The sequence below is a fragment of the Bos indicus x Bos taurus genome, chromosome 7 (assembly GCF_003369695.1).
Source record: "Bos indicus x Bos taurus breed Angus x Brahman F1 hybrid chromosome 7, Bos_hybrid_MaternalHap_v2.0, whole genome shotgun sequence".
Classification (NCBI taxonomy): domain Eukaryota; kingdom Metazoa; phylum Chordata; class Mammalia; order Artiodactyla; family Bovidae; genus Bos; species Bos indicus x Bos taurus.
In genome coordinates, this window is record NC_040082.1 from 20,275,312 (window position 1) to 20,297,222 (window position 21,911).

General features: G+C 38.5%; 1 protein-coding gene across 3 annotated transcripts in view; it reads right to left on the bottom strand.

Moving 5' to 3' along the window:
* Positions 1-21,911, bottom strand: part of ADGRV1 (adhesion G protein-coupled receptor V1) — a 541,641-nt gene that overhangs the window by 287,684 nt on the left and 232,046 nt on the right. For all 3 annotated transcript variants that reach the window (XM_027545616.1, XM_027545615.1, XM_027545617.1), the window contains 5 exons: positions 18,682-18,866; positions 15,403-15,652; positions 14,765-14,904; positions 13,077-13,237; positions 4,454-4,554 (listed from right to left, as the gene is read on the bottom strand). In XM_027545616.1, coding sequence (XP_027401417.1) covers positions 4,454-4,554; positions 13,077-13,237; positions 14,765-14,904; positions 15,403-15,652; positions 18,682-18,866 — 837 coding nt within the window. The remainder of the gene's footprint in view (positions 1-4,453; positions 4,555-13,076; positions 13,238-14,764; positions 14,905-15,402; positions 15,653-18,681; positions 18,867-21,911) is intronic.

The window sequence follows — 21,911 nt, forward strand, 5'->3', positions numbered from 1 at the left end:
TAAATTCCAGAGGACAGTCCTCTGAATTTTAAGGTGATTTCCTGGGCCCTTCTTAAGGAGAAGGCCTATGCAAGCTAAAACTCCTAGACATCAAGCGGCTACCAATAATTCAAATCAAATTTTCAGATATGTGGCATCATCTGAATTCAGAGAGTATTTTTATACACATTTTTTTCTAGACTAATTAGCTTTTCAGCTTCAGAAAAATGTGCTTAAGCTGTGTGTGTGTGTGTGTGTGTGTGCACATGCGTACTCAGTTGCATCCGATTCTTTGCGACTCCCTGGACTGTAGCCTGACACAGTCCTCTGTCCATGGAAATTTCCAGGCAAGAATATTGAACTGGGTTGCCATTTCCTACTCCAGAGGATCTTCCTGATCCAGAGATCGAACCCACGTCTCTTGCATTGGCAGGCAGATTCTTTACCACCACGCCACTTGGGAAACTCCCATGCTTAGGCCATGCAAACAAACAAAAACAAATAATCAGGGGGGGGAAAAAACTCAAACATTTTGCCCCAGTTAAGTTTATTAATCACAGTAAATGCAGTTCTATCTTATCGCATGTTTTCTATGAGGAAACTTCTGTTCTTTTTTTAGATTTGGAGAACTGCTTTTCCTGACAGAACCCCCAGAACTGAGAACCCTGAACTGCAAACCTGTCCTTTGTCCTAGCTGTTTACCAGCCTTATCAGGGCACACGTGGGTTGGCAATGTGATTCTAAGATAAAAATTTCAAAGATATAATTAGATGTTTTTCCGAGAAATAGCACCCAGTGCCATGAAAATGTGTTTGCTCTCTTCTCCTTCAAGCTTGAAGATAATGGTCTCACGATTTCTCGTCCTTCTTTCAGATGAACGAGAAACATTAACTCGGCACTGAAGGAAAAGCACATACTTTAAAAGTAAACAATAAGGAAAACTCAGACTGGATCTCAAAGCTTCCCTGACACTTCAATAAACAGTTTCCTGTAGCAACTCACTTCTCAAAGCTTATAACAACATAAATATAACGAAAATAATGTTATGCCCCTGAATTTAACTATAAATGGTAAGTGATAGAAAGATATAGTCTACTTACTGAAAAGTAAGTAGAGAAGAAAGTATTGGTTGCTCAGTCATGTCCGACTTTGTGTGACCCCATGGACTGTAGCCTGCCAGGCCCCTTCGCCATGGGATTCTCCAGGCAAGAATACTGGAGTGGGTTGCCAAGACCTTCTCCAGGGGATCTTCCTGACCCAGGGATCAAACCCAAGTCTCCTGGGCTGCAGGCAGATTCTTTACCGTCTGAGCCACCAAGGAGGCCAGGGAAGTCCAAGTTAGTGATGCATAAGCTTTGTCACAGTACCTTTCAGACTCATTAGCTCAATTCTGAACAAAGGAGATAAAAGATGAGAGCTAGAAAATTACAAATGCCTATTTTCTAAGCTGCAGTAGAATACTCTTTAGCCCAGTGAAAGAAGTGCTGAGAAAAAAAATCTCAAGTTTTCTACTGAACTCCATCTTTCAGTTCAGTTAGGTATGCTCGGTCATGTCCGACTCCTTGTGACCCCACGGACTGTAGGTAACCCACCAGGCTCCTCTGTCCATGGAATTTTCTAGTCAAGAATATCAGACTGGGTTGCCATTTCCTACTCCAAGGAGATCTTCCAGACCCAGGGATCAAACTCACATCTTCTGAATCTCCTACGCTGGCAGGCAGATTCAAATTCCATCTTTGCTAGAGACCAAAAACCAGTTTTGGGAGGAAAAGAAAAATCGTCTACTGCCACCTGCTGGTAATTTATAGTCAGTGGTTCTCAAAGATGCTTGAATGGCATAAATTCCAGGTTAAAGCAGAATCTTTTGCCTTGTAAAGCAAAACTATTAGATACAATATATATTTCTAGATCTGATATTTCTAGAAGCAGAGACAGACTCACATTCTCCTCCTGCTGACTGACTCCCTCACTGACACACTGTCCTGAGAGGAAGTCAGAGGCCATGACATTTCCATTCTGCCCTTTCGCACAAAAGTCATTCAACTTAGGCCAGAAGTAAAGACTAAAACCAAACGGTCTTGGAGACCTGCCTGCAAAAGATTCACAACTCAAACTCTTGAGGCCATCTAGAGAAATTTTATTCTTTTAGCCAAAGAACCACAGGTCAAACTGTATTTTTTTAAGACTTCTCTGCTGCTGCTGCTGCAGCTAAGTCGCTTCAGTCGTGTCCGACTCTGTGCGACCCCATGGACTGCAGCCTACCAGGCTTCTCCGTCCATGGGATTCTCCAGGCAAGAACACTGGAGTGGGTTGCCATTTCCTTCTCCATTAAGACTTCTCTACAAGAATATGAACCTTAAGTTGACAGAAGATCCAAATGAGAGATCTAAGAAAGGACCTGGACCCCTCTACCCCCCTGCAACTGGCAAGATTCTATAACTACAGATATAAACATGATTTTAAAATCCATAAAAGAAAAGGCAGGCCCAAGTTCCTACAGTCAGTTCCATTTCTATTTTTGGAGAATCTAAGGAATTTTCAAAGGCTTAGCTAAAAGGTGTTAAGGGAGAAAATTATTCTCTTTATTTTAGAGAGTATATTTAAAAATCAAAGTAGATGGGTAAAACATTTTGAGGAAAGAGAACTTTCTATCAAAAACCTATCAACAATCCTCCTGCCAAAAATAAACTACGGACATTATTTTTTAGTTATTCCATGTCACAAGTCAAACAGTGTGGGGTTTTCATGCCACACTGTTTTATCTCTTCTAAAAATATGGTGAAAAACATGGATTTGACTAACCACTTTCTCCAAAATTAACGTTAAGTGCAATGTGAATCAGAAGGCAACATCCCAAGATATAAATCCTGAGTCTTCTTTTTCACATCCCTAGACATGAGCAAATTTGTCTGCTAGGACACTGAAGACTTGTCTGTAATTCTATGGTTCTATAATTAAGACTTGTACAAACTCTGCTGCCAAAAAATCACCAGAGTGGGTGGTGAATACAGCCAAGTAAACGCTAATTATGGAAGGCGGGTTTTCTAAGATCTTAAATACAAGAAGCAAAGGCAAGATCAGACAGCTAAGATAGTTACCAAGGCAATATAAATAGCCTCGTCAAACTCAATGGAAGCCCCTCTTTGGTAACAGCTGTTACCTCTCATAGTTCATAGGTACTTTAAAAGCACAATCTGGGATCTTCTACTTAGAATTCAGCAGTTAATTGTCCCCTAGAAAAAGAGTGTTATGAAATTTGCTCATGTCATTTTCACTCCTGGGAGTAAAAAGGCAAGAGAAAGCCAGTGTTCCAAATAATTTTCCATTTTATGTTTCAGCCCCTCTTCTAATAATATTTTCAAAAGTTCTGCCTGGAATGCAGTAGAATGCCATTAGCATCTTAAAATGCATGCAAAATCTAAGCATACAGCACAATAAATTTACATAAATCGAATCATGCATACACTAGCAAAGAATCAGGAAATAGCATTTTCTGCACTCTAGAAGTGCACCCACCATCCAAAACAGAGGAAATTTTATAAAATAGCATTGCCAAGTTCTCTCAATAATAACACTATATAGTGTATTCTTACAATCTAGAACTGCAATTACAGCCTTCAAGTAGAAGGGATCATGTTTACTTATACTTACGTCTATGCCCATCTCACTGCTACTCAAGAAGCTGCAGGAACTTTTCATTTGAGCTCAGCCCAACTATCACCTCCTCTAGGAAGACTTTCTTAACCTTCACAGAAAACTTAAGTCCTCACGTATCTTCACACACAGTCTGTTTACACTTATCACACTGCATCAGAGTTATCTGTACACACATCTACTGTTTTAGACTGTGAGTACCTTATGGACAGAAAAGGCATTTAATTTCATCTCGATCTGCCTTCTGGGCTTTAAAAACTATACGGCTTAAAATGCATGCTAATGAATGACTCAGTGTTTTTCACGTTATTTCTTCTGCCATAGACAGCTTTTCAAAAAAGAAAGTTCTACCAAATTGTGTTCTATAATACTAAATAAAGCAAAATATATTATCCAGATGTCTTAAAATGTGTATCATTTTAATGACCTCCATATAAAGGATCTGTAACACAGCATATTTTATTCAGATTAAACTAAAATGTGCTAATTTTAATATAAACATTATATATACATTTACAATATATTTACATGTATAAATTGCCAACATGATGCTTCTTAATAAGCAGCAGCAATTTTCTTTGTAAGCGGTGATATTAAGGTAATTATCTGTAGAAGAGATAAAGGAGCTCAAAACTGTTACACTGCTTAGACCTGATACTCTCATTTGCTCTTACGGGTCTCCTTCCTCCTCCTGCACTACAAAACTAAGCAAGCTTATTTCAACTAGGGTGAGATTAAATTTTACTTATATACTCAGCTCCAGGATCACAGAAGAAGAAATGAACATTGCATGAAAGCGGGAAATCCCACGCTCTCCTACCTGTGTACCTAAGCTGGCTGCCAGCATGTGAGTCAGAAGTTTAGCTGCAAACATGGAATACCGGGCACAGAAGATATGGGAAAGAACAGCCAGGCAGAGACCTGTAGGAACAAAAAAGCCCACGTGTGGTTTTACAATCCATGAACAAACAGGAGCAGGCTTAAATCTTCAGAGAAGGTAAGCACCGTATCTTTGTGCTTACAATACAAGGTCGCGTAGCACAATATCTCTGGGGACGTTCATGTTTCAATTTCAACCCACTCCACTTGACCAGACATATAAAATCCTCACACTTCTCAATTAAGCCCAAAGGGGAACTTTACATTTCAAACATCAACTTGTTTACATCCCTACTAAAAACAAAGCACAAATTAAGCTGATTAATAATTTCATTAAACTTTTGGTTTTCTGTTTCCATCAGACAAGTATTACTGCTTAAGAGAAGAATCAAATTCCAATCTAAATTTTCTAAGAATGGGTGCCTTGGCTAAATAGATATATTTGTGGAGGTGAATAGGTGAATTTTTCAGGCATAAAATTGGGATTGATGCTACCAGAACTCAGGTTTGGTAATTACCCCTTTTATCTACTAAGAATAGTTAGGCAATTACACAAGTGGTGATTATGAATTTTAAAAGCAACCTTACACTCCTAGGTGCCAAAACCAGGAACAAAATGTGTTCTTTCCCACCAAGATGGCTTTTAACCTAAATATCTACGTTTCTAAGTGGTGTGAAAAACATTATTCGTATTTTTTTTTGAATCTACTTGAACTTCACCTACCTACACTACTTCAAGGGGATAATTAGAATCTCAGGAATAACCCATACATTTTTTATCTTGCAATTTGTATAAATTTAATATTAGTTTAAGATTTTGTATGTGGACCATTTTTAAAGTCTTTATTGGATTTGTTACAATATTGCTTATGTTTTGGATTTTTGGCCACGGATACAGGATCTTAGCTCACCAACTAGGGTGAACCAACACCCCCCTGCACTGGAAGAAGTCTAAACCACTGGACTGCCAGGGAAGTCCCCACTATTAGGTTTTAAATGCACACATATTTTAAAAGATTTCCTGACTTTAAAAAATTTAAATGTGCTGCATAAAGCAACATATTTGCTTTATCACTTAAGCCTTTTACTCTACTCTCATCTTCTGTAGGGTTATTTTGTCTAGGAAGTATTGACGCATAACAACTGGCTTGTGTATGTTGCTCTGCCCTGTATTTTGCACGCATTATGTCATTCATCAATGCCCCCCTGGCAAACGGGAGAAGCTACATTTATTTTGTTTCCTCATTATCTTTTCTGAAGCGATGGAACATACACCACATGTTGGCATAAGTTAACTGGGCAGCTGCAAAATGCCTATGTGGGGTCTGTGACTACTCGTCAGCACAGAAATGCCTCTCAGAAGTCCTTTTGGGAAAAGCTCTCAGTATGTTTAAGTTTGCAAAAGGTAGACAAAGTTTCACACAGGAAGTGAGGCTCTGCATTAGTCAAGGCTTTCGGCCTAGAAATTTGGCCAAGAGATCTGGAGTAATCCATTTTTTTGGAAGGCTGCCATGAGGCGTTCTGGGACAGGTGTGCAGGTCCTGAGGGTGCCTCCCAAATCCACCCACAAAGGTATACAGTATACCCAGAAACTGCATCTTTGCTTAGACAGCTTATAAACTATTGAAGCTGTTGCTCCAAACTCACTAATGTACATTTTGCATTTCTATGAGGATCAGAGCCACCTTAAACTCAAAGTTCAAGTTGAGTGTGTAAGAGAGAGAGAGAGAGTGTGTGTGTGTGTGTGTGTATGTCTGTGTGTGTAATACACTGACTTAAAAGCAGGGCCTTGCAAGTTTCATTTCATGTAGGCTGCTTTTCTGCGAGCTTACCGTGGTGGATGGTAACGATATGAGGCGAGGGGATTTGTGATGGGCAAAGGAAAAATACTCCTGAATCAACTGTTTTTGCTAGTTCCCAAAAAGAGCTTATTTACAGCCTTTCCCCCTAACTTGGTAATTCTCCATTACACTCCCATTTCGTGATATAAATTTAGTACCCTTAAACTTGACCAGATCAAGAATATTTAATTAAGTCTACTAAGCTTTAATTAAAAATGCTAGCATGACGCCTGTGGCAGTCCAGGACTCAAAGCCAGGGGCAGGAAAATGGGCTGGATTTTGATAGCCTGTAACTATGCATGATGTTATCTAAGCACTTGTTTTATTTAGGAAAAAAGGACGCAGGGAAAAAAGCCTCAAGCAGCCTGGCCTCAGCTGACCCTGGGAGAGTTACTGAATACCTTAGATGTAAAGAATTAAATACTTTGGTTACCGAGTTCCTAAAGACTAAGTATTTACCTTTTATTTTCTCGTCTGATATTGAAGAGCTATATTTAGCATACAAAATTTAAGTATACAAGCCAGATTTTTTTAAACTAACAATTATTTTTTGGTTTAAATTTCCTTAATATATAAATTACATAGTACAAAAATTATAATTCTAAAAGGAATTCTAAAAAATAAAGCATAACAATTCCAGGTATTACCTCAAAGTAATCTCTAAATAGTTTCTTAGAGATTGATTCCTTGGCAACTAGGCAGAAAAACAAACATGTAACTAATTGAATAATCTTCATTTACTTTTTTTCCCTAGTACTATGTAGGTTACAGACTTCATTGGAAAAAAAATTTATCAGTTTACTAACACAAATGACTTTTCTATATGATTAGACAGTAAGAGGGAAGATAAATTACCCTTAACAAAATAATAACATTGATAATCTTTGATTTAGATAAGAAAAACTCTAAAGAACAGCTAGATTCTTTTGTTAGTACCAAAGAGGACCAAAGCTCTTGTTATTTGTCTATATAATATTTGAATGTCCGTATGTGCATAAATACGTGCAATGTTTATATATGAACATACATATCTAGCAAACAACTCTTGTTTGGTATCCCTTAAGAATGAGATATACTTTCAAAATAACTAAAGCTTATACTCCAGAAGTCAAACATTACATTTTCCCCATGAAAATTGCTTTAAAATATTTATAAATTTTATATTGTTTTCTTATGTATCTCTGTCTCCTCTATGCGTGTGTGCTCAGTCACTTCAGTTGTGTCTGATTCTTTGTGAAAAGAAAGAACCAGGCTCCTGTGTCCAGGGGATTCTTCAGGCAAGAATGCCAGAGTGGGCTGCCATGCCCGCCTCCAGGGGATCTTTCTGACTCAGGGATCAAACCCATGTCTCCTGCACTGGCAAGCGGGTTCTTTATCACCAACGCCACCTCTATAGATAAACATAAGAAAAACCAAATGACTGCTAAATTATTAAATCAGATACTCACCTGTTACCTTAGGATTTTTCTATTCCTCCACCTAATGCTGGCTGTAACTATCACCTTTTTAACATTTCTGTTGCTCATCTCTACTAATTCCCAAATTCCTTCAACCCTCCCTTCCACACAATGCCCCTGGATTACAGCTACTAAGCGAAGGATAGGAAAACAAAACTGTCAATCCGGAAAAGTCTACTAGGTTGAACAAAAGTCCATATGCAACATTTGACAGGACACAAGTTCTGTGTATTAGAAGGAAGGATTTACTCCAGGGGGAGAGGTTACCAGACCAGCCTTCGGGTAACATGTGAAGTTCACTAGAATAGCCACACAGGGCCATGTAGATTTTAACTAATTAGAATTAATAGAATGAAACATTCAGGTCCCAACTGTTCTAGCCACATTTCAAGGGCTCGATAACCAGATGTGGTCAGTAGCCACCACCCTGAAGAGGGCACAACACTTCCATCATCGGAGAAACACTGACTGGAGACGGTGTGTCAGACTGTAAAGGGACTGTCTATAAAAGGTCACATAACACAGTTCTGGTCAGAGATGTGAGGGGAAACACTCTGGGTGGTTTTCAGCACAGTTTCCATGGCTCTTAAAACAGGATCCAAATAAGCGCTTTTCTCTTGGCAAGCCCAGACATAGCTGTGGGAAGTTCAGAGCTGCCACAGCCAGCTCAAGACCATGCAGAGGCGAGGTGGAGAAAGTAAAAGGAAAACCTTTGAGGAGAGCAAAACAGAGACATGAGGAGAGGCTGGGCCCCTGAGGATGCCACTGAGGTGCTGAACTAATCAATCCTGGAACTAAATCTGCTTATTTAGTATATTTGACTTGTCTTCGGTTATGTGCAGTGTGGGTCATGCTACACAACGCAGCTACGCGTACCTAGCAAGATAAATTCTACATTTTTCTGCCATGTCAGAGTTGGACGAAGCTCTCTGACTTCTCTATCACCTGCAGTTACCCCTTCAAACTACTTAATTTTTTTTAAACTCTTACACATCTTTCTCTATTCTTCTTGTGAATAACTACCTATTTGATAGAATGAAACTTTTGATATACTCTCCCCATAATGAAAATGGCTAACTTAGGACAATGATTACTGTGAATATGAACTTAATATTTTGGGGTGAATGTCACACAGAAATTTAGAAAATATCTCAACTTCAAAAATAATTTGAAAAGAATGGGTGGCATCTAATAAAGTTTTTTTTTTTTTTTCTAGAAAAACTATCAAAATATCAGCTTATAAAATATAAAAGGCACAACTAGAATATTCTTACAGTATAATGAAAGTGTTAGTAGCTCAGCTGTGTCTGACTCTTTACAATCCCATGGACTGTAGCCTGCCAGGCTCCTCTGTCCATGTGATTCTACAAGCAAGAATACTGGAGTGGGTTGCCATTCCTTTCTCCAGGGCATCTTCCCAACTGGGGTCAAACCCAGTTCTCCCACATTGCAGCAGATACTTTACTGTCTGAGCCACCCTGGAAGCCCTTACAGTTTAATAAACCTGAACAAAATAATAAGCATGCTTCAAAGAACTCTGGATTGTGCTGATTTCAGTTCAGTTCAGTTCAGTTGCTCAGTCGTGTCCAACTCTTTGCGACTCCATGAATTGCAGCATGCCAGGCCTCCCTGTCCATCACCAGCTCCCGGAGTTCACCCAGACTCACGTCCATCGAGTCAGTGATGCCATCCAGCCATCTCATCCTCTGTCGTCCCCTTCTCCTCCTGCCCCCAATCCCTCCCAGCATCAGAGTCTTTTCCAATGAGTCAACTCTTCACATGAGGCAGCCAAAGTACTGGAGTTTCAGCTTCAGCAGCATTCCCTCCAAAGAAATCCCAGGGCTGACCTCCTTCAGAATGGACTGGTTGGATTTCCTTGCAGTCCAAGGGACTCTCAAGAGTCTTCTCCAACACCACAGTTCAAAAGCATCAATTCTTTGGCGCTCAGCCTTCTTCACAGTCCAACTCTCACATCCATACATGACCACAGGAAAAACCATAGCTTTAACCAGACGAAACTTTGTTGGCAAAGTAATGTCTCTGCTTTTGAATATGCTATCTAGGTTGGTCATAACTTTCCTTCCAAGGAGTAAGTGTCTTTTAATTTCATGGCTGCAGTCACCATCTGCAGTGATTTTGGAGCCCCCCCAAAATAAAGCCTGACACTGTTTCCACTGTTTCCCCTTCTATTTCCCATGAAATGACGGGACCGGATGCCATGATCTTCGTTTTCTGAATGTTGAGCTTTAAGCCAACTTTTTCACTCTCCTCTTTCACTTTCATCAAGGGGCTTTTTAGTTCCTCTTCACTTTCTGTCATAAGGGTGGTGTCATCTGCATATCCGAGGTTATTGATATTTCTCCCGGGTGCTGATTTACTTATCCTGTATACCTAGGTATTTAGCGATTTACAGACAATTATTTCCTGTTATCTACTTTAAAAAATGACAATGTGTTGGGATTCATATACTTAGTAATCTATAGAGTAAATAAAACTATTAGTTATTTAAAAGGAATAGTTTTAGTTTGACTAATGTGTTAAAGGATTTCTCCACCACAGAGAACAAAAAGAAAAAAAAAATGAAACAAATGTGAGATCTGCAGTCTAATCTCAGTTTAAAAGCACTTCAAAATAGCAGACTCTCCTACAAGTACATCAAACATGAATGAGTTCACATACTGGTATTAATGACGAAGTGGATTTTGGAATGTAGGGGTCTCATTAAGCCCATGAGGCCATACGAATTGTACCCAGAATCAAATAAGGATGATTTTAATCCGATGTCTACCTTTGACAGGCCAACGTCAACAGTGATGGGAAGCAGAGCAGGTTTCCTTGACATTATTCTCCAAATAGTAAGAAGCACGCTTAGGTTCCTTAGTAACTATAAGATTATGGCATTGTCACCTGAAGTTATAGGTGAGTCCCATAACGTTACACTTATGTGCACAGTCATTTACTTTTCTCTATAGTTTTTAGTTTCAATGGATAACTTCAGTTTAATTCCTTGCAATTTGATAAACTGGTTTACAGTTTTAAAAGTCACAGATATATATCCTAATCTTTCACCTTTCCAAATTGAGGATTACTCAACTTCTTGGCTTATATCCCCATTACACATACTTGGATCATTTCAACTGCTCTGCTCTAGTAGAGTAACCAGAACTGTAAACCAGAATTAGAATAGATACACTGTGACCTATCTTAATTTTTTTTTTTTTTGTTAAACAATGGTTTAATTCCTATTTGACTGCATGTTGCCACATTTCAAGAAAAGAGTTAGAGTGCTCCCAAATTCAAAGGGATATTTGGTGTGTCCTGACTTAAATGAGAGCATGTGCATGTAAAATATGGAAAAATCTCTTGCCTTGTTTCTGGGGGCCCTCTGAGGAGCGCAATATCAGCCTCCCCAGAAACTGAAACGGAGCACAAAGCCAGAAGCTCCTCATGAACCACCAATCATGCAATCCACGTTACAAAACGTCATGAACAGAGGGGGAGAACACTGATGATTTCAAATGTGACTCCAAGTCAGAAATAATAAGGTAGAGACTAATATCTGGATGTTGGTTTTCAAATACATGAGCAAATCCATTTAGCCTTTTTAAGAGTGAGTTGCAAACATATATATTTATTAACAGTTCTCTCAGAAAATATCTTAAAGCCCTGCTAGTCTTCTAAAAAAATCAAGATAACATTCTCTCTTTAGTTTGTAAAATTCTTTGCTTTGATGTTGAGTAGAACAAGCAAGGGATTTTTGTGGGTCATATTAGCACTCAGAATTAGGTCTCTCTGTTTGAGATGATTATCTAGATTTTATTTCAGCATTGTGCCTTTTGGTTCTATTTCATCAGTCTATGAAATTTCTCTAAATAGATTGCATCAAAATAAAATAGGGTGTTGCCATCTGATTTTGGAAGCTAGAAGAATCTATTAAGCAAGAACCATCATTCTTATGGAAGATGTTATTAAGAATAATAAATTATTAACATCTGCTATTGAATCTAAGGTTTAGAATTAAGACACATTAAGGAAAATGTATAACTTTATAAAGTGAAACTACAGTGGAAATATTTGAACTAGGATGAAGAATATTAAATTCCAGTGGAAAGATTTTAACAACCAGGACAAAGAAGAATAATTAATTACATGCTTCTACCTCCACAAAATTTTCCGAATCAATAAAGTTTATTAGGGGATAGTTTGCACACTAAGCATTCAATGATAATCACATTTACATACCAAACATCATTAAAGCAGACTGTCTGAGCTAGTATATCTACCAGCCTGCTAACACAATTTAAAATCATGTATTTGGGGCGGGGAGACTGAGGTTTTGCCCCAGGTCTCACAACTAGCCAATGGCAGGACCAGGATTTGAATACAGGCACAGTCACCCTACACCCACTTCTCTGTGTAGCATATTGTTCATAAAAGCAGCTGTAGGGCTGTAAAAGCTGACTCAGGACACAGATTTGGTAAGGGTGGGGACAGAAATATAGTGTAAGGAATTTTCAGACTCCCAATCATAAAGTAAAAACAGCAAATGAGAATAATTCTATAGCTGTTCAAAGTTTACTTATAGGTAAATCGTTTGACAGACATTAACCCTACTCAAGTTCCTATTCTTGCCAGAAATGGGACCTAGATGTAGAAGGTGAAAGAAAATTTATCTTTTAACATAGTGGTTGAATATACTTAAAGCATCTAGACCGAAAAATACAAATCAATCCATGGGGTAGGTTTATTTTTTAATGAAAATACAAAATGCTTTATTTATATTATCTCATGCAATCCCGTTATCTATTGCAGAATCTGCCTTCTAAATCAACACTACCAACTTTAACTCTTTTTTACTATCTAACTTCTATCTCACATTGTACTGTGTATACACTGCTGATGAGTTGGAGCTATATCTTGCTCTTGCTTATCCCCAGTACAAAGTTGGTCCTCCATAAATAATGGCTGTATGAATTAATGAATAGGATATGAGAGGGGACTTTCCTGGCCTAGTGGTTAAGACTATATGCTTCCAACGCAGGGGGCACAGGTTCAATCGCTGGTCAGAGAACTAAGATCCCACACAATACACAATGCAGCCAAAAAAAGAAAATTAAAAACAAAAACCAAAAAAAAGACCATGAGAAAGTTTATTTTCTCATAGTGTTGATGAATTACAGTACATTTGCATCTATATAAGGACCCTGGGAAAACTTTTATTCTCATCAATATTTTAAATTATTTACTCAAAAATATTATAACTCACCTGAAATACATATAAATCCAGAAGAGAAAAAAGCTTCATTGTATGAAGACAAGTTGTCAGTCTGGGCGTAGACCGCGTACACAGACATGTATGAACAGGCACATTCCACGTAGTCTGAAGTGTCCTCAACCACTTTGCAAAACTGACTGTCGGACAACCAGCTAGGGCAAAATACACAATTGTCACCACTCCTCTTTCATCAATACTTAAGGCGTGGAGATAGCTTTTGAAGGAAAAATAATTTATTGATCCTAAGTGTTCTTTACTCAAGATGGAAGCGGACCACATGTTTAAAAAGAAACACTGAAAGGAACACCTTGTCCAAGACATGAAACCGCAGATCCCACAGACACCTTCAACAGCAGCCTAAATATTAACCAATCCTGCAAAAGCATTGCCAATATAGAAGAAGCTGGCCCTCTCAAACCAGCAGTACTAGCCCCCACCTCATCTGAAGCAAACAAACCCAAGGTATTCAACAGGAAGAACTCTTCCCTAGCATTCAAGAGTACCAAAAGGTCAACACAGCCAAAAATCTGCAGTGCTCACCCCTCCCCATTTACACAACTTCTGTATTTTGAACCACATAAATTACTTGCTTGTCTAAGTACTTCCTTCCCCACCTATTTGGATTTTGAGCCAGTTATATTACATACATGTTTTCTAGGCCTCTTTCAGGTGTTTCCTTCTGTAAGTTTCCTTCTTAAGCACCAAAAGTTTGTCACGATTATAGCAAATACAGTGTCACATGCCTCAACTTCTGAGCATCCCTCAGTGACTATTCAGGGACTACTCTGCTCAAGAGTAGTCACTTCTAGTTCCTCTTGATCCCCTTATTTTTCTAAGGACATGAAACTTCTTAATCCCAACAGCGGATTCAAGCTTGAAACATTCATTAGTAATTATACATTGAGGATTGTAGAGTATCTGTGTATTAGGTTTAAAGTCTTTGCTGAGATATTAGGAATTTCAAAGAAAAATTATTTTCCCAGAAACTAGCCAGAACTTTGGTGTTTGAAAAGGACAGTTGGTTACCCAACTAAGCTGTGGAACCTTTTCAGAATTTTAGTTTGTGTGGCTGAAAGTAACAGAATCTAGTGACTGATTTGAACTCCAAACTCTCTAGGCCAGCCATGCCTGACGTTACAACCTCGGCTGAGATCCCAGAGAGAGAACTGCTCAGAAACATAAGGCCAAGGAGAGTCAAAGGAAGAGTCACTGTCTTCTTCCTCTTCTTGTGCCTGCTTTAACCCCCAAATGTGCTCCAAGTCATATATGGATTAGAATTATGAATCCGTGCTGATCCCTCCAGACATAGAGCATCAGATCCAGAACCAGAAGTCCAGAGGGAAGGGGTCAAAAGAATTTCCTTCACGCTCAATAAATTAACCTGTAATCACAGGAAGGTTATCTGAATTGAGCAGAACTCATGCTAAGTCCCACGGAAGTTGTAATAATAAAGGAGTTAAGTAATGTGTTATACACACGTTTAAGTTTTTGGCTCCGTTTGCCACCTGCGCAAGGCTAGGACCACTTTCTATGCTGCTTTGGCTCACTTAGTGTAGAGGTGATTCTCCAGTCTAAAAATCTCACTCCAGACCATCTACATTCAGTACAAAAAACTGGGCTTAATGGTACCAGAATGAAGAAGGAACAAATTCTGATTTTAAAGAATTATTAACAAGTACCTCGCAGCAGCTGGATTCCAAAGGAGACACAGAGGAGTCTTAGGAACAATTCTAGGCTCGGCAGCATAAATCCTATAGAGAATCTCATTGCTGTTGGTCAGGGGTTGTGAACTCTGACCTTTCACACTCAAAGATAATACCTGTAATGCCAGAAAGAGCCGGAAATGTAATGACATCTTCCAATTAAATGTCAAGACTGGATCTCCCATTCTGAAATTTGCTTCATTTTCCTCATCACTTTTGACACTATTAATTGCTAGCTTCATTATGAATACAGGGCATCTGGTTGGTTTCCCACCACAGACCTACCTCACTAAAGCTACTGACCAGTCTCCAAGTGACAATATTCATTTTCATTTTAAGTCTTCATCAGGAGTGGGATATAGCTTTAGTGAAAGCTATGTTTTTTTTTTTTCACCTACTCCTCATTTCATTCAATAAAACATGAAAGAAATATCTGCAACTATTTTTGAGCCTAAACATTCTACAAAGAGCTCATAAAGATGGGACATATTTCATCATTAGCTTACCATATGTAGCACTTACCATAAGTTGAATCAAGTACATGTATCCTAAGGAGCATGTTTGCAAAGGAAAAAGCAGATTCCAACTACGTAATTCTTTAAATGATAGATTACCTTATTTTTCAGGGCATGGAAATTGTTTCCAGTCATAAACCACTGCTGGCTGCTATATTCTGTAAACTGGACTAATTCACATGTGCTTCTCCCGGCCATTATTTCTGCATCCAGAACATCCAATAACCTCTCTGGAACTCGAATATAATCACCTTCTTTTCCTTCAAACTTGTGCCCATTGATCTGCTGAGGGTACCAGTGAAGAGCCAGTATGGACAAATACGGGCAGCTGTCAAGGATGGTTTTACCTCTATGACAGAAAAGCGAAGGTTCTGCTAAAATGGCATGTATTTGCATATGTATATCCACTCACATTTGTTAAAAATCCATTACACTGGATCTCTGTTCGTTAGGTACAACCATGACACTGCCTACCCAGAAGCAGTAAAGAGAACGTGCTTTCAGTTCTTTTACGGTGAATTGCTAGGATTTTTCGCACAGAACTTTCTGTATCCCCTTGCCTGAACCCCCCTCTAACCTAAAACATGGGTTTCTGAAAGTTGTTTCACAGGTATCAGAATCTGTGCTATAAAATGTCTATTGCTGTGTTAGTCACATCAGCATGGGTGCAACAGGGTGAGAAAGGATGCACCATTCAACTGAAGCTCTCTGCTTTATAATCAAGAGTATCACAAACCTTATATATCTACAGCCAAATTCTCATCAAGTTCACCTCACCCTTTTCTGAGCCATCAGAGCATTTCTAATTTAACCATGTGTCTGATAAAAGAAATGCCCCTGAACAGGATCTTTATCCATTTAATAATTCTGTTTACAACAACCCCAAGGCACTAGACCCTGTGATCAGTGAAACTGCTTTTTAAACCTCAATGTGTGTTGAAATCACCTTGAAGCTTGCTTTAAAAAATACAGATTTCTAGGGACTTCCCTGGTGGTCCAGCGGTTAAGACTCTGAGCTCCCAATGCAGGGCAAATGGGTTCAATTCCTAGTCAGGAAACTAAGATCCTGTAAGCTGAGTGGCCTAGCCAAAAAAAAAAAAAAAAACAAACAAATTTCTACATTACATCCCATCCTTACTAAATAAAAATCCTTGCCTAGGGGAGGCTAGAAGTTCTGTGAGTCTGTATTTTGTAACCAGTCTTCCAAAAAATCTGATAGATGTTTTTCTGTGGATGCATCATGTCTGCAAATAATGAAAAGATACAAAGATAAATCTTAAGTGAAACCTGTCTGAAAAAATATGGAGAAGAGTAGGATAAAAGTAAGTGAGATGGCCCATAAGTGATGCTGAGTATATATAATTGCATCATGGATACAAATACCTCATCAAGGCTAAATTGGGAAATGGAGTTGAGAATTTTAAATAGAAGATTCGAGAAAAAAAAGGAAAAGGGAAAGGCTAACTTTTTCCTCTAGCTATACATTACATTAAAAAAATTTTTTTAAAGATTTTTAAAAATTCTTTACCATATTTGAATTGGTGCTTTTGAATATTTAGCTTTAGTCCAGCCATTCATTCAGACTGCAGACCTCTGCATCCAGGATGCATATTAAAACATCTCAATCCACACAGGCCACCCACAACAGCTTATAAAACTCGTCTCTTCACCTCTGCATCCACATCTTCACTGGTGACTTGGAGCTTAAAGCTGCCACTACTGACCTCTCCACCCACGGCCAGGTGCAAACGGACTGAGACCAGCGAACCACGGCTGGTGGAAATGTAAGTTGGTGCAACCGCTATGGAAAATATTAAGGAGGTTCCTCAAAAGGCTAAAAACACAGTTGCCATATGATCCAACAATCCCACTCCGGAGCATATGTCTAGAAAAAACTATAATTTAAAAAGATACATGAACCTTTACGTTCATGACAGCATTATTCACAATAGCCAAGACATGGAAACAACTTAAATGACCATCAATAAACGAACGGATAGAGAAGATGAAGTGCATACATACCATGGAATACTACACGGCCATAAAACAGAGTGAAATTACGTCATTTGCAGCAACATGGACGGACTCAGACATCATCAAACTTAAGTGAAGCAAATCAGAACTAGAAAGACGAATACTACATAATATCACTTACATGTGGAATCGAAATGACACAAACGAACCCGTCCACAGAACAGACTCAAGACAGAACAGACCAGTGGTTGCCGAAGGTCAGGGGAGGGATGGGACGGGGTTTGGGGTCAGCAGGTGCAACCATTCTCGCACAGAATGTGTAAACAACAAGCTCCTACTGTATAGCACGGGGACTATATTCAACATCCGTAATAAGCCACAAGAGAAAGGAACATGAAAAGAATATATACATATGTATAACTGAATCACTTTGCTGTACAGCAGAAACACAACATTATAAATCAACTATAACAGCAATAAAAACAATTAAAAAAAAAAAGTGAATTTCTGACACATGCTAGAGCATGGATAAAACCTGAAGAAACATTATGCTAAGCAAAGTACACCAAACACAAAGGACAAATATTACATGATTCCACTTATGAGATGGCTAGGATAAGCAAATTGAATAGAGACTGAAAAGTAGAATAGAGGTTACCAGGACAGGCGGAAGGAGGAATGGAAAGTTATTAATGGGTAGAGATTTTTAATTTGAGAAGATGATAGTTCTGGATATGCATACTGGGGCTGGTTACCCAACGACTGTGAATATACTAAGTGTCACTGAATTGTACACCTAAAAATAGTGTGAAAGTGTTAGCCGCTCAGTCGTGTCCAATTCTCTGTAACCCTATGGATTTTAGCCTGCCAGGCTCCTCTGTCCATGGGATTCTCTACACAGGAAAACTAGAATGAGTTGCCATTCCTTCTCCAGGGGATCTCTCCCGCCCAGGAACTGAACCCAGGTCTGCCTGCATTGTAGACAGATTCTTTACCATCTGAACTACCAGGAAGTACAGAAAAATAGTTTAAATGGTAAAATCTGTCTTATGTTTATGTTACCACAATTTTAAAAATGGCCTAAAATACTCAAAAAGTTGGAATCATCCTTTTTTTTTCTATTCAGAATGTATCTTCTACTCATTATATAAGAAAGAGTAAATAACAAGACGTTTTATTTTTTAAAGACCCTTCAAAAATATATTACTGACAGTATAAATTAATTTTTTCTGGATGTAGTTTCTATGTTTTCTTCAAATAATTAACTTAATTTGCCCATCAGGTACAATTCATTGATTGTATAAGCCTTAGTTACATCATCTAAATGTCAATTTGCATTCTTATTACTTTGTAACCTGTAAAGGAATACATATAAGGTATGGTATTATATTAAAAGATACTTACTTTTCACCAGGAGAGCCACAGGTAACATCAGTCAGTAGAGAAAAGGCAAAATTCTCCGTCACTTCAGTAAAGTGACTGAATCCTCTAGTGTCCTTGCGCTTCGGGTTAACGAGAGCACAAAGGATCTCATAGAAAAGATTTCGGCTTTCAATGCTTAATGCTTGGTTTTTTCCTTCAACAGTTATCTGGAAAAAAATCCCAAGTATGAAACTGTATTTTAAAAAATCAACTGCTTAAATGATACATAAGGTATAATGTGTTCTTTATTAACCGTTACTAACATTAACAAAAATAAACATGAACCTATAAAGAATTTAAGACAAGTTAGTGTCAAAATTATATTTGGCATTGAAATGTCAAATACATTTGAACTTTAAAAAGCATAATCATTTTATAAAGAGAAGGCATAGTCACAAGAATATTTTGTATACAATATCTAGATAAAGCTCCAAAGGGTTGCATCGGTCACTTTAATTCTAACTGCAATAATAAATATCACGAGTTAAAATTAAACTCACTTTTACATTTATCCCAATTCGTATGGCCTTATGAAAGACATATATAGCATAAAGCAGATTCTGGTTCAAAGAAGTGCGAATCTGGGAGATAATAAAACTTACAAACATGAAACAATTTCACTTAAAGTATGAGACCCAACAGAACAAAGTTCTATCAGTACTTGGAAATCCTATCCTATACTTCTGAATCTGAGTACATATGAAATACATATGGGACATATGAATGTATGCCAGATAGAGCATAGGTGATTCCATTTGAATTTCAAATAATCAGCCAATAATTGCCTGATATAAGTATGTTCCAAATAGTGCTTGTAAATAAAAATATTTGTTTTTATCAGTAATACACTTATACTAAAAAATACATTGTTCATCTGAAATTCAAAGTTAATTGGCACCACATATTTTACTGTTAAAATTTCAACCTTATATTTTCAATGCTTGTTTCATTATTGTCATAGTCTAATTGTTATATGTCTAAATTGTGAAAACATGTTACATTTTATGGATATGGCTGCTAAGTGGCTTCAGTCGTGTCTGACTCTGTGCAACCCCATAGACGGCAGCCCACCAGGCTGCCCCGTCCCTGGGATTCTCCAGGCAAGAACACTGGAGTGGGCTGCCATTTCCTTCTCCAAAGCATGAAAGTGAAAAGTGAAAGTGAAGTCACTCAATCATGTCCGATTCTTAGCGACCTCATGGACTGCAGCCCACCAGGCTCCTCCGTCCATGGGATTTTCCAGGCAAGAGGACTGGAGTGGGTTGCCATTGCCTTCTCCTATGGCAGGCCCCTTTTAATGGCTGGTTTTCCCAATTCTTGTTATTATAAGTAATGCTTAAATACTCATTATACAGGTATTTGTACAAATATTCCCCACACCTATTAGGCACTCTCTTTTTTTTTTAGTTTTTCCCTCCAGTTTTATTGGGATATAATTGACTATATATATTGCTGTTGTTGTTGAGATGCTCAGACATGTCCAACTCTTTGTGACCCCATGGACTGCAGTACGCCAGGTTTCCCTTTCCTTCACCATCTCCTGGAGACTGCTCAAACTCATGTCCATTGAGTGATGCCATCCAACCATCTCGTCCCCTGTCTTTCCCTTCTCCTCCCACCTTCAATCTTTCCCAGCATCAGGGTCTCTTCCAATGAGTTGGCTCTTTGCATCAGGTGGCCAAAGCACTGAGTGTTGGAGTTTCAGCTTCAGCATCAGTCCTTCTAATGAATATTCAGGTTTGATTTCCTTTAGGATTCACTAGTTTGATCTCCATGCAGTCCACGGGACTCTCAAGAGTCTTCCCCAACACCACAATTAAAAAGTATCAATTCCTTGGCACTCAGCCTTCTTTATGGTCCAACTCTCACCTCAATACATGACTACTGGAAAAACTATAGGTTTGACAATATAATTGAGGTGCCTTTTGATTTTTCTTGTGGTATATGCAAAGAGAAATTTTGTTTAAACTTTATGTGGTCAAGTTTATCAATCATTTCCTTTATGACTTCTGCATTTTTATATTTAGAAGGAACTTCCCCACTTCCCCAATATAAACTTTTATCTTAAAAGTGATTCATCCATGTTTTCTGCTACTACTTTCCTGGTTTCAGCTTTACAGTTAGACCTCTGACCTGTCTGGGATTTATTTTGGAGTGGATTTAACATGGAGATACAGCTATTATTTTACTTTCAAATGGTTAAATCAGATGTATCAACACCATTTACAGAATAATAACTACTGCCTCTTGAGAAATCTGTATGCAGGTCAAGAAGCAACAGTTAGAACTGGACATGGAACAACAGACTGGTTCCAAATAGGGAAAGGAGTATGTCAAAGCTGTATATTGTCACCTTGCTTATTTAACTTTTATTCAGAGTACATCATGTGAAATGCCAGGCTGTATGAAGTACAAAGTGGAATCAAGATTGCCAGGAGAAATATCAATAACCTCAGATATGCAGATGACACCACCCTTATGGCAGAAAATGAAGAATTAAAGAGCCTCTTGATGAAAGTAAAAGAGAGTGAAAAAGCTGGCTTAAAACTCAACATTCAGAAAACTAAGATCATGGCATCTGGTCCCACTACTTCATGGCAAACAGGTGGGGAAGCAATGGAAACAGTGACAGACTTTATTTTTGGGGCTCCAAAATCACGCCAGATAGTGCTTGCAGCCATGAAATTAAAAGATGCTTGCTTCTTGGAAAAGCTATGACCAATCTAGACAGCATATTAAAAAGCAGAGACATTACTTTGCCAACAAAGGTCTGTCTAGTCAAAGCTATGGTTTTTCCAGTGGTCATGTATGGATGTGAGAGTTGGACTACAAAGAAAGCTGAGTGCCAAAGAATTGATGCTTTTGAACTAGGTGTTGTAGGAGACTCTTGAGAGTCTCTTGGACTGCAAGGAGATGCAACCAGTCCGTCCTAAAGAAAATCAGTCCTGAATATTCATTGGAAGGACTGATGTTGAAGCTGAAACTCCAATACTTTGACAACCTGATGCGAAGAACTGACTAATTTGAAAAGACCCTGATGCTGGGAAAGATTGAAGGCAGGAGGAGAAGGGGACGACAGAGGATGAGACGGTTGGATGGCATCACTGACGTGATGGACATGTGTTTGAGTAAGCTCCGGGAGTTGGTGATTGGCAGGGAAGCCTGGTGTGCTGCGGTCCATGGGGTCACAAAGAGTCGGACACGACTGAGCG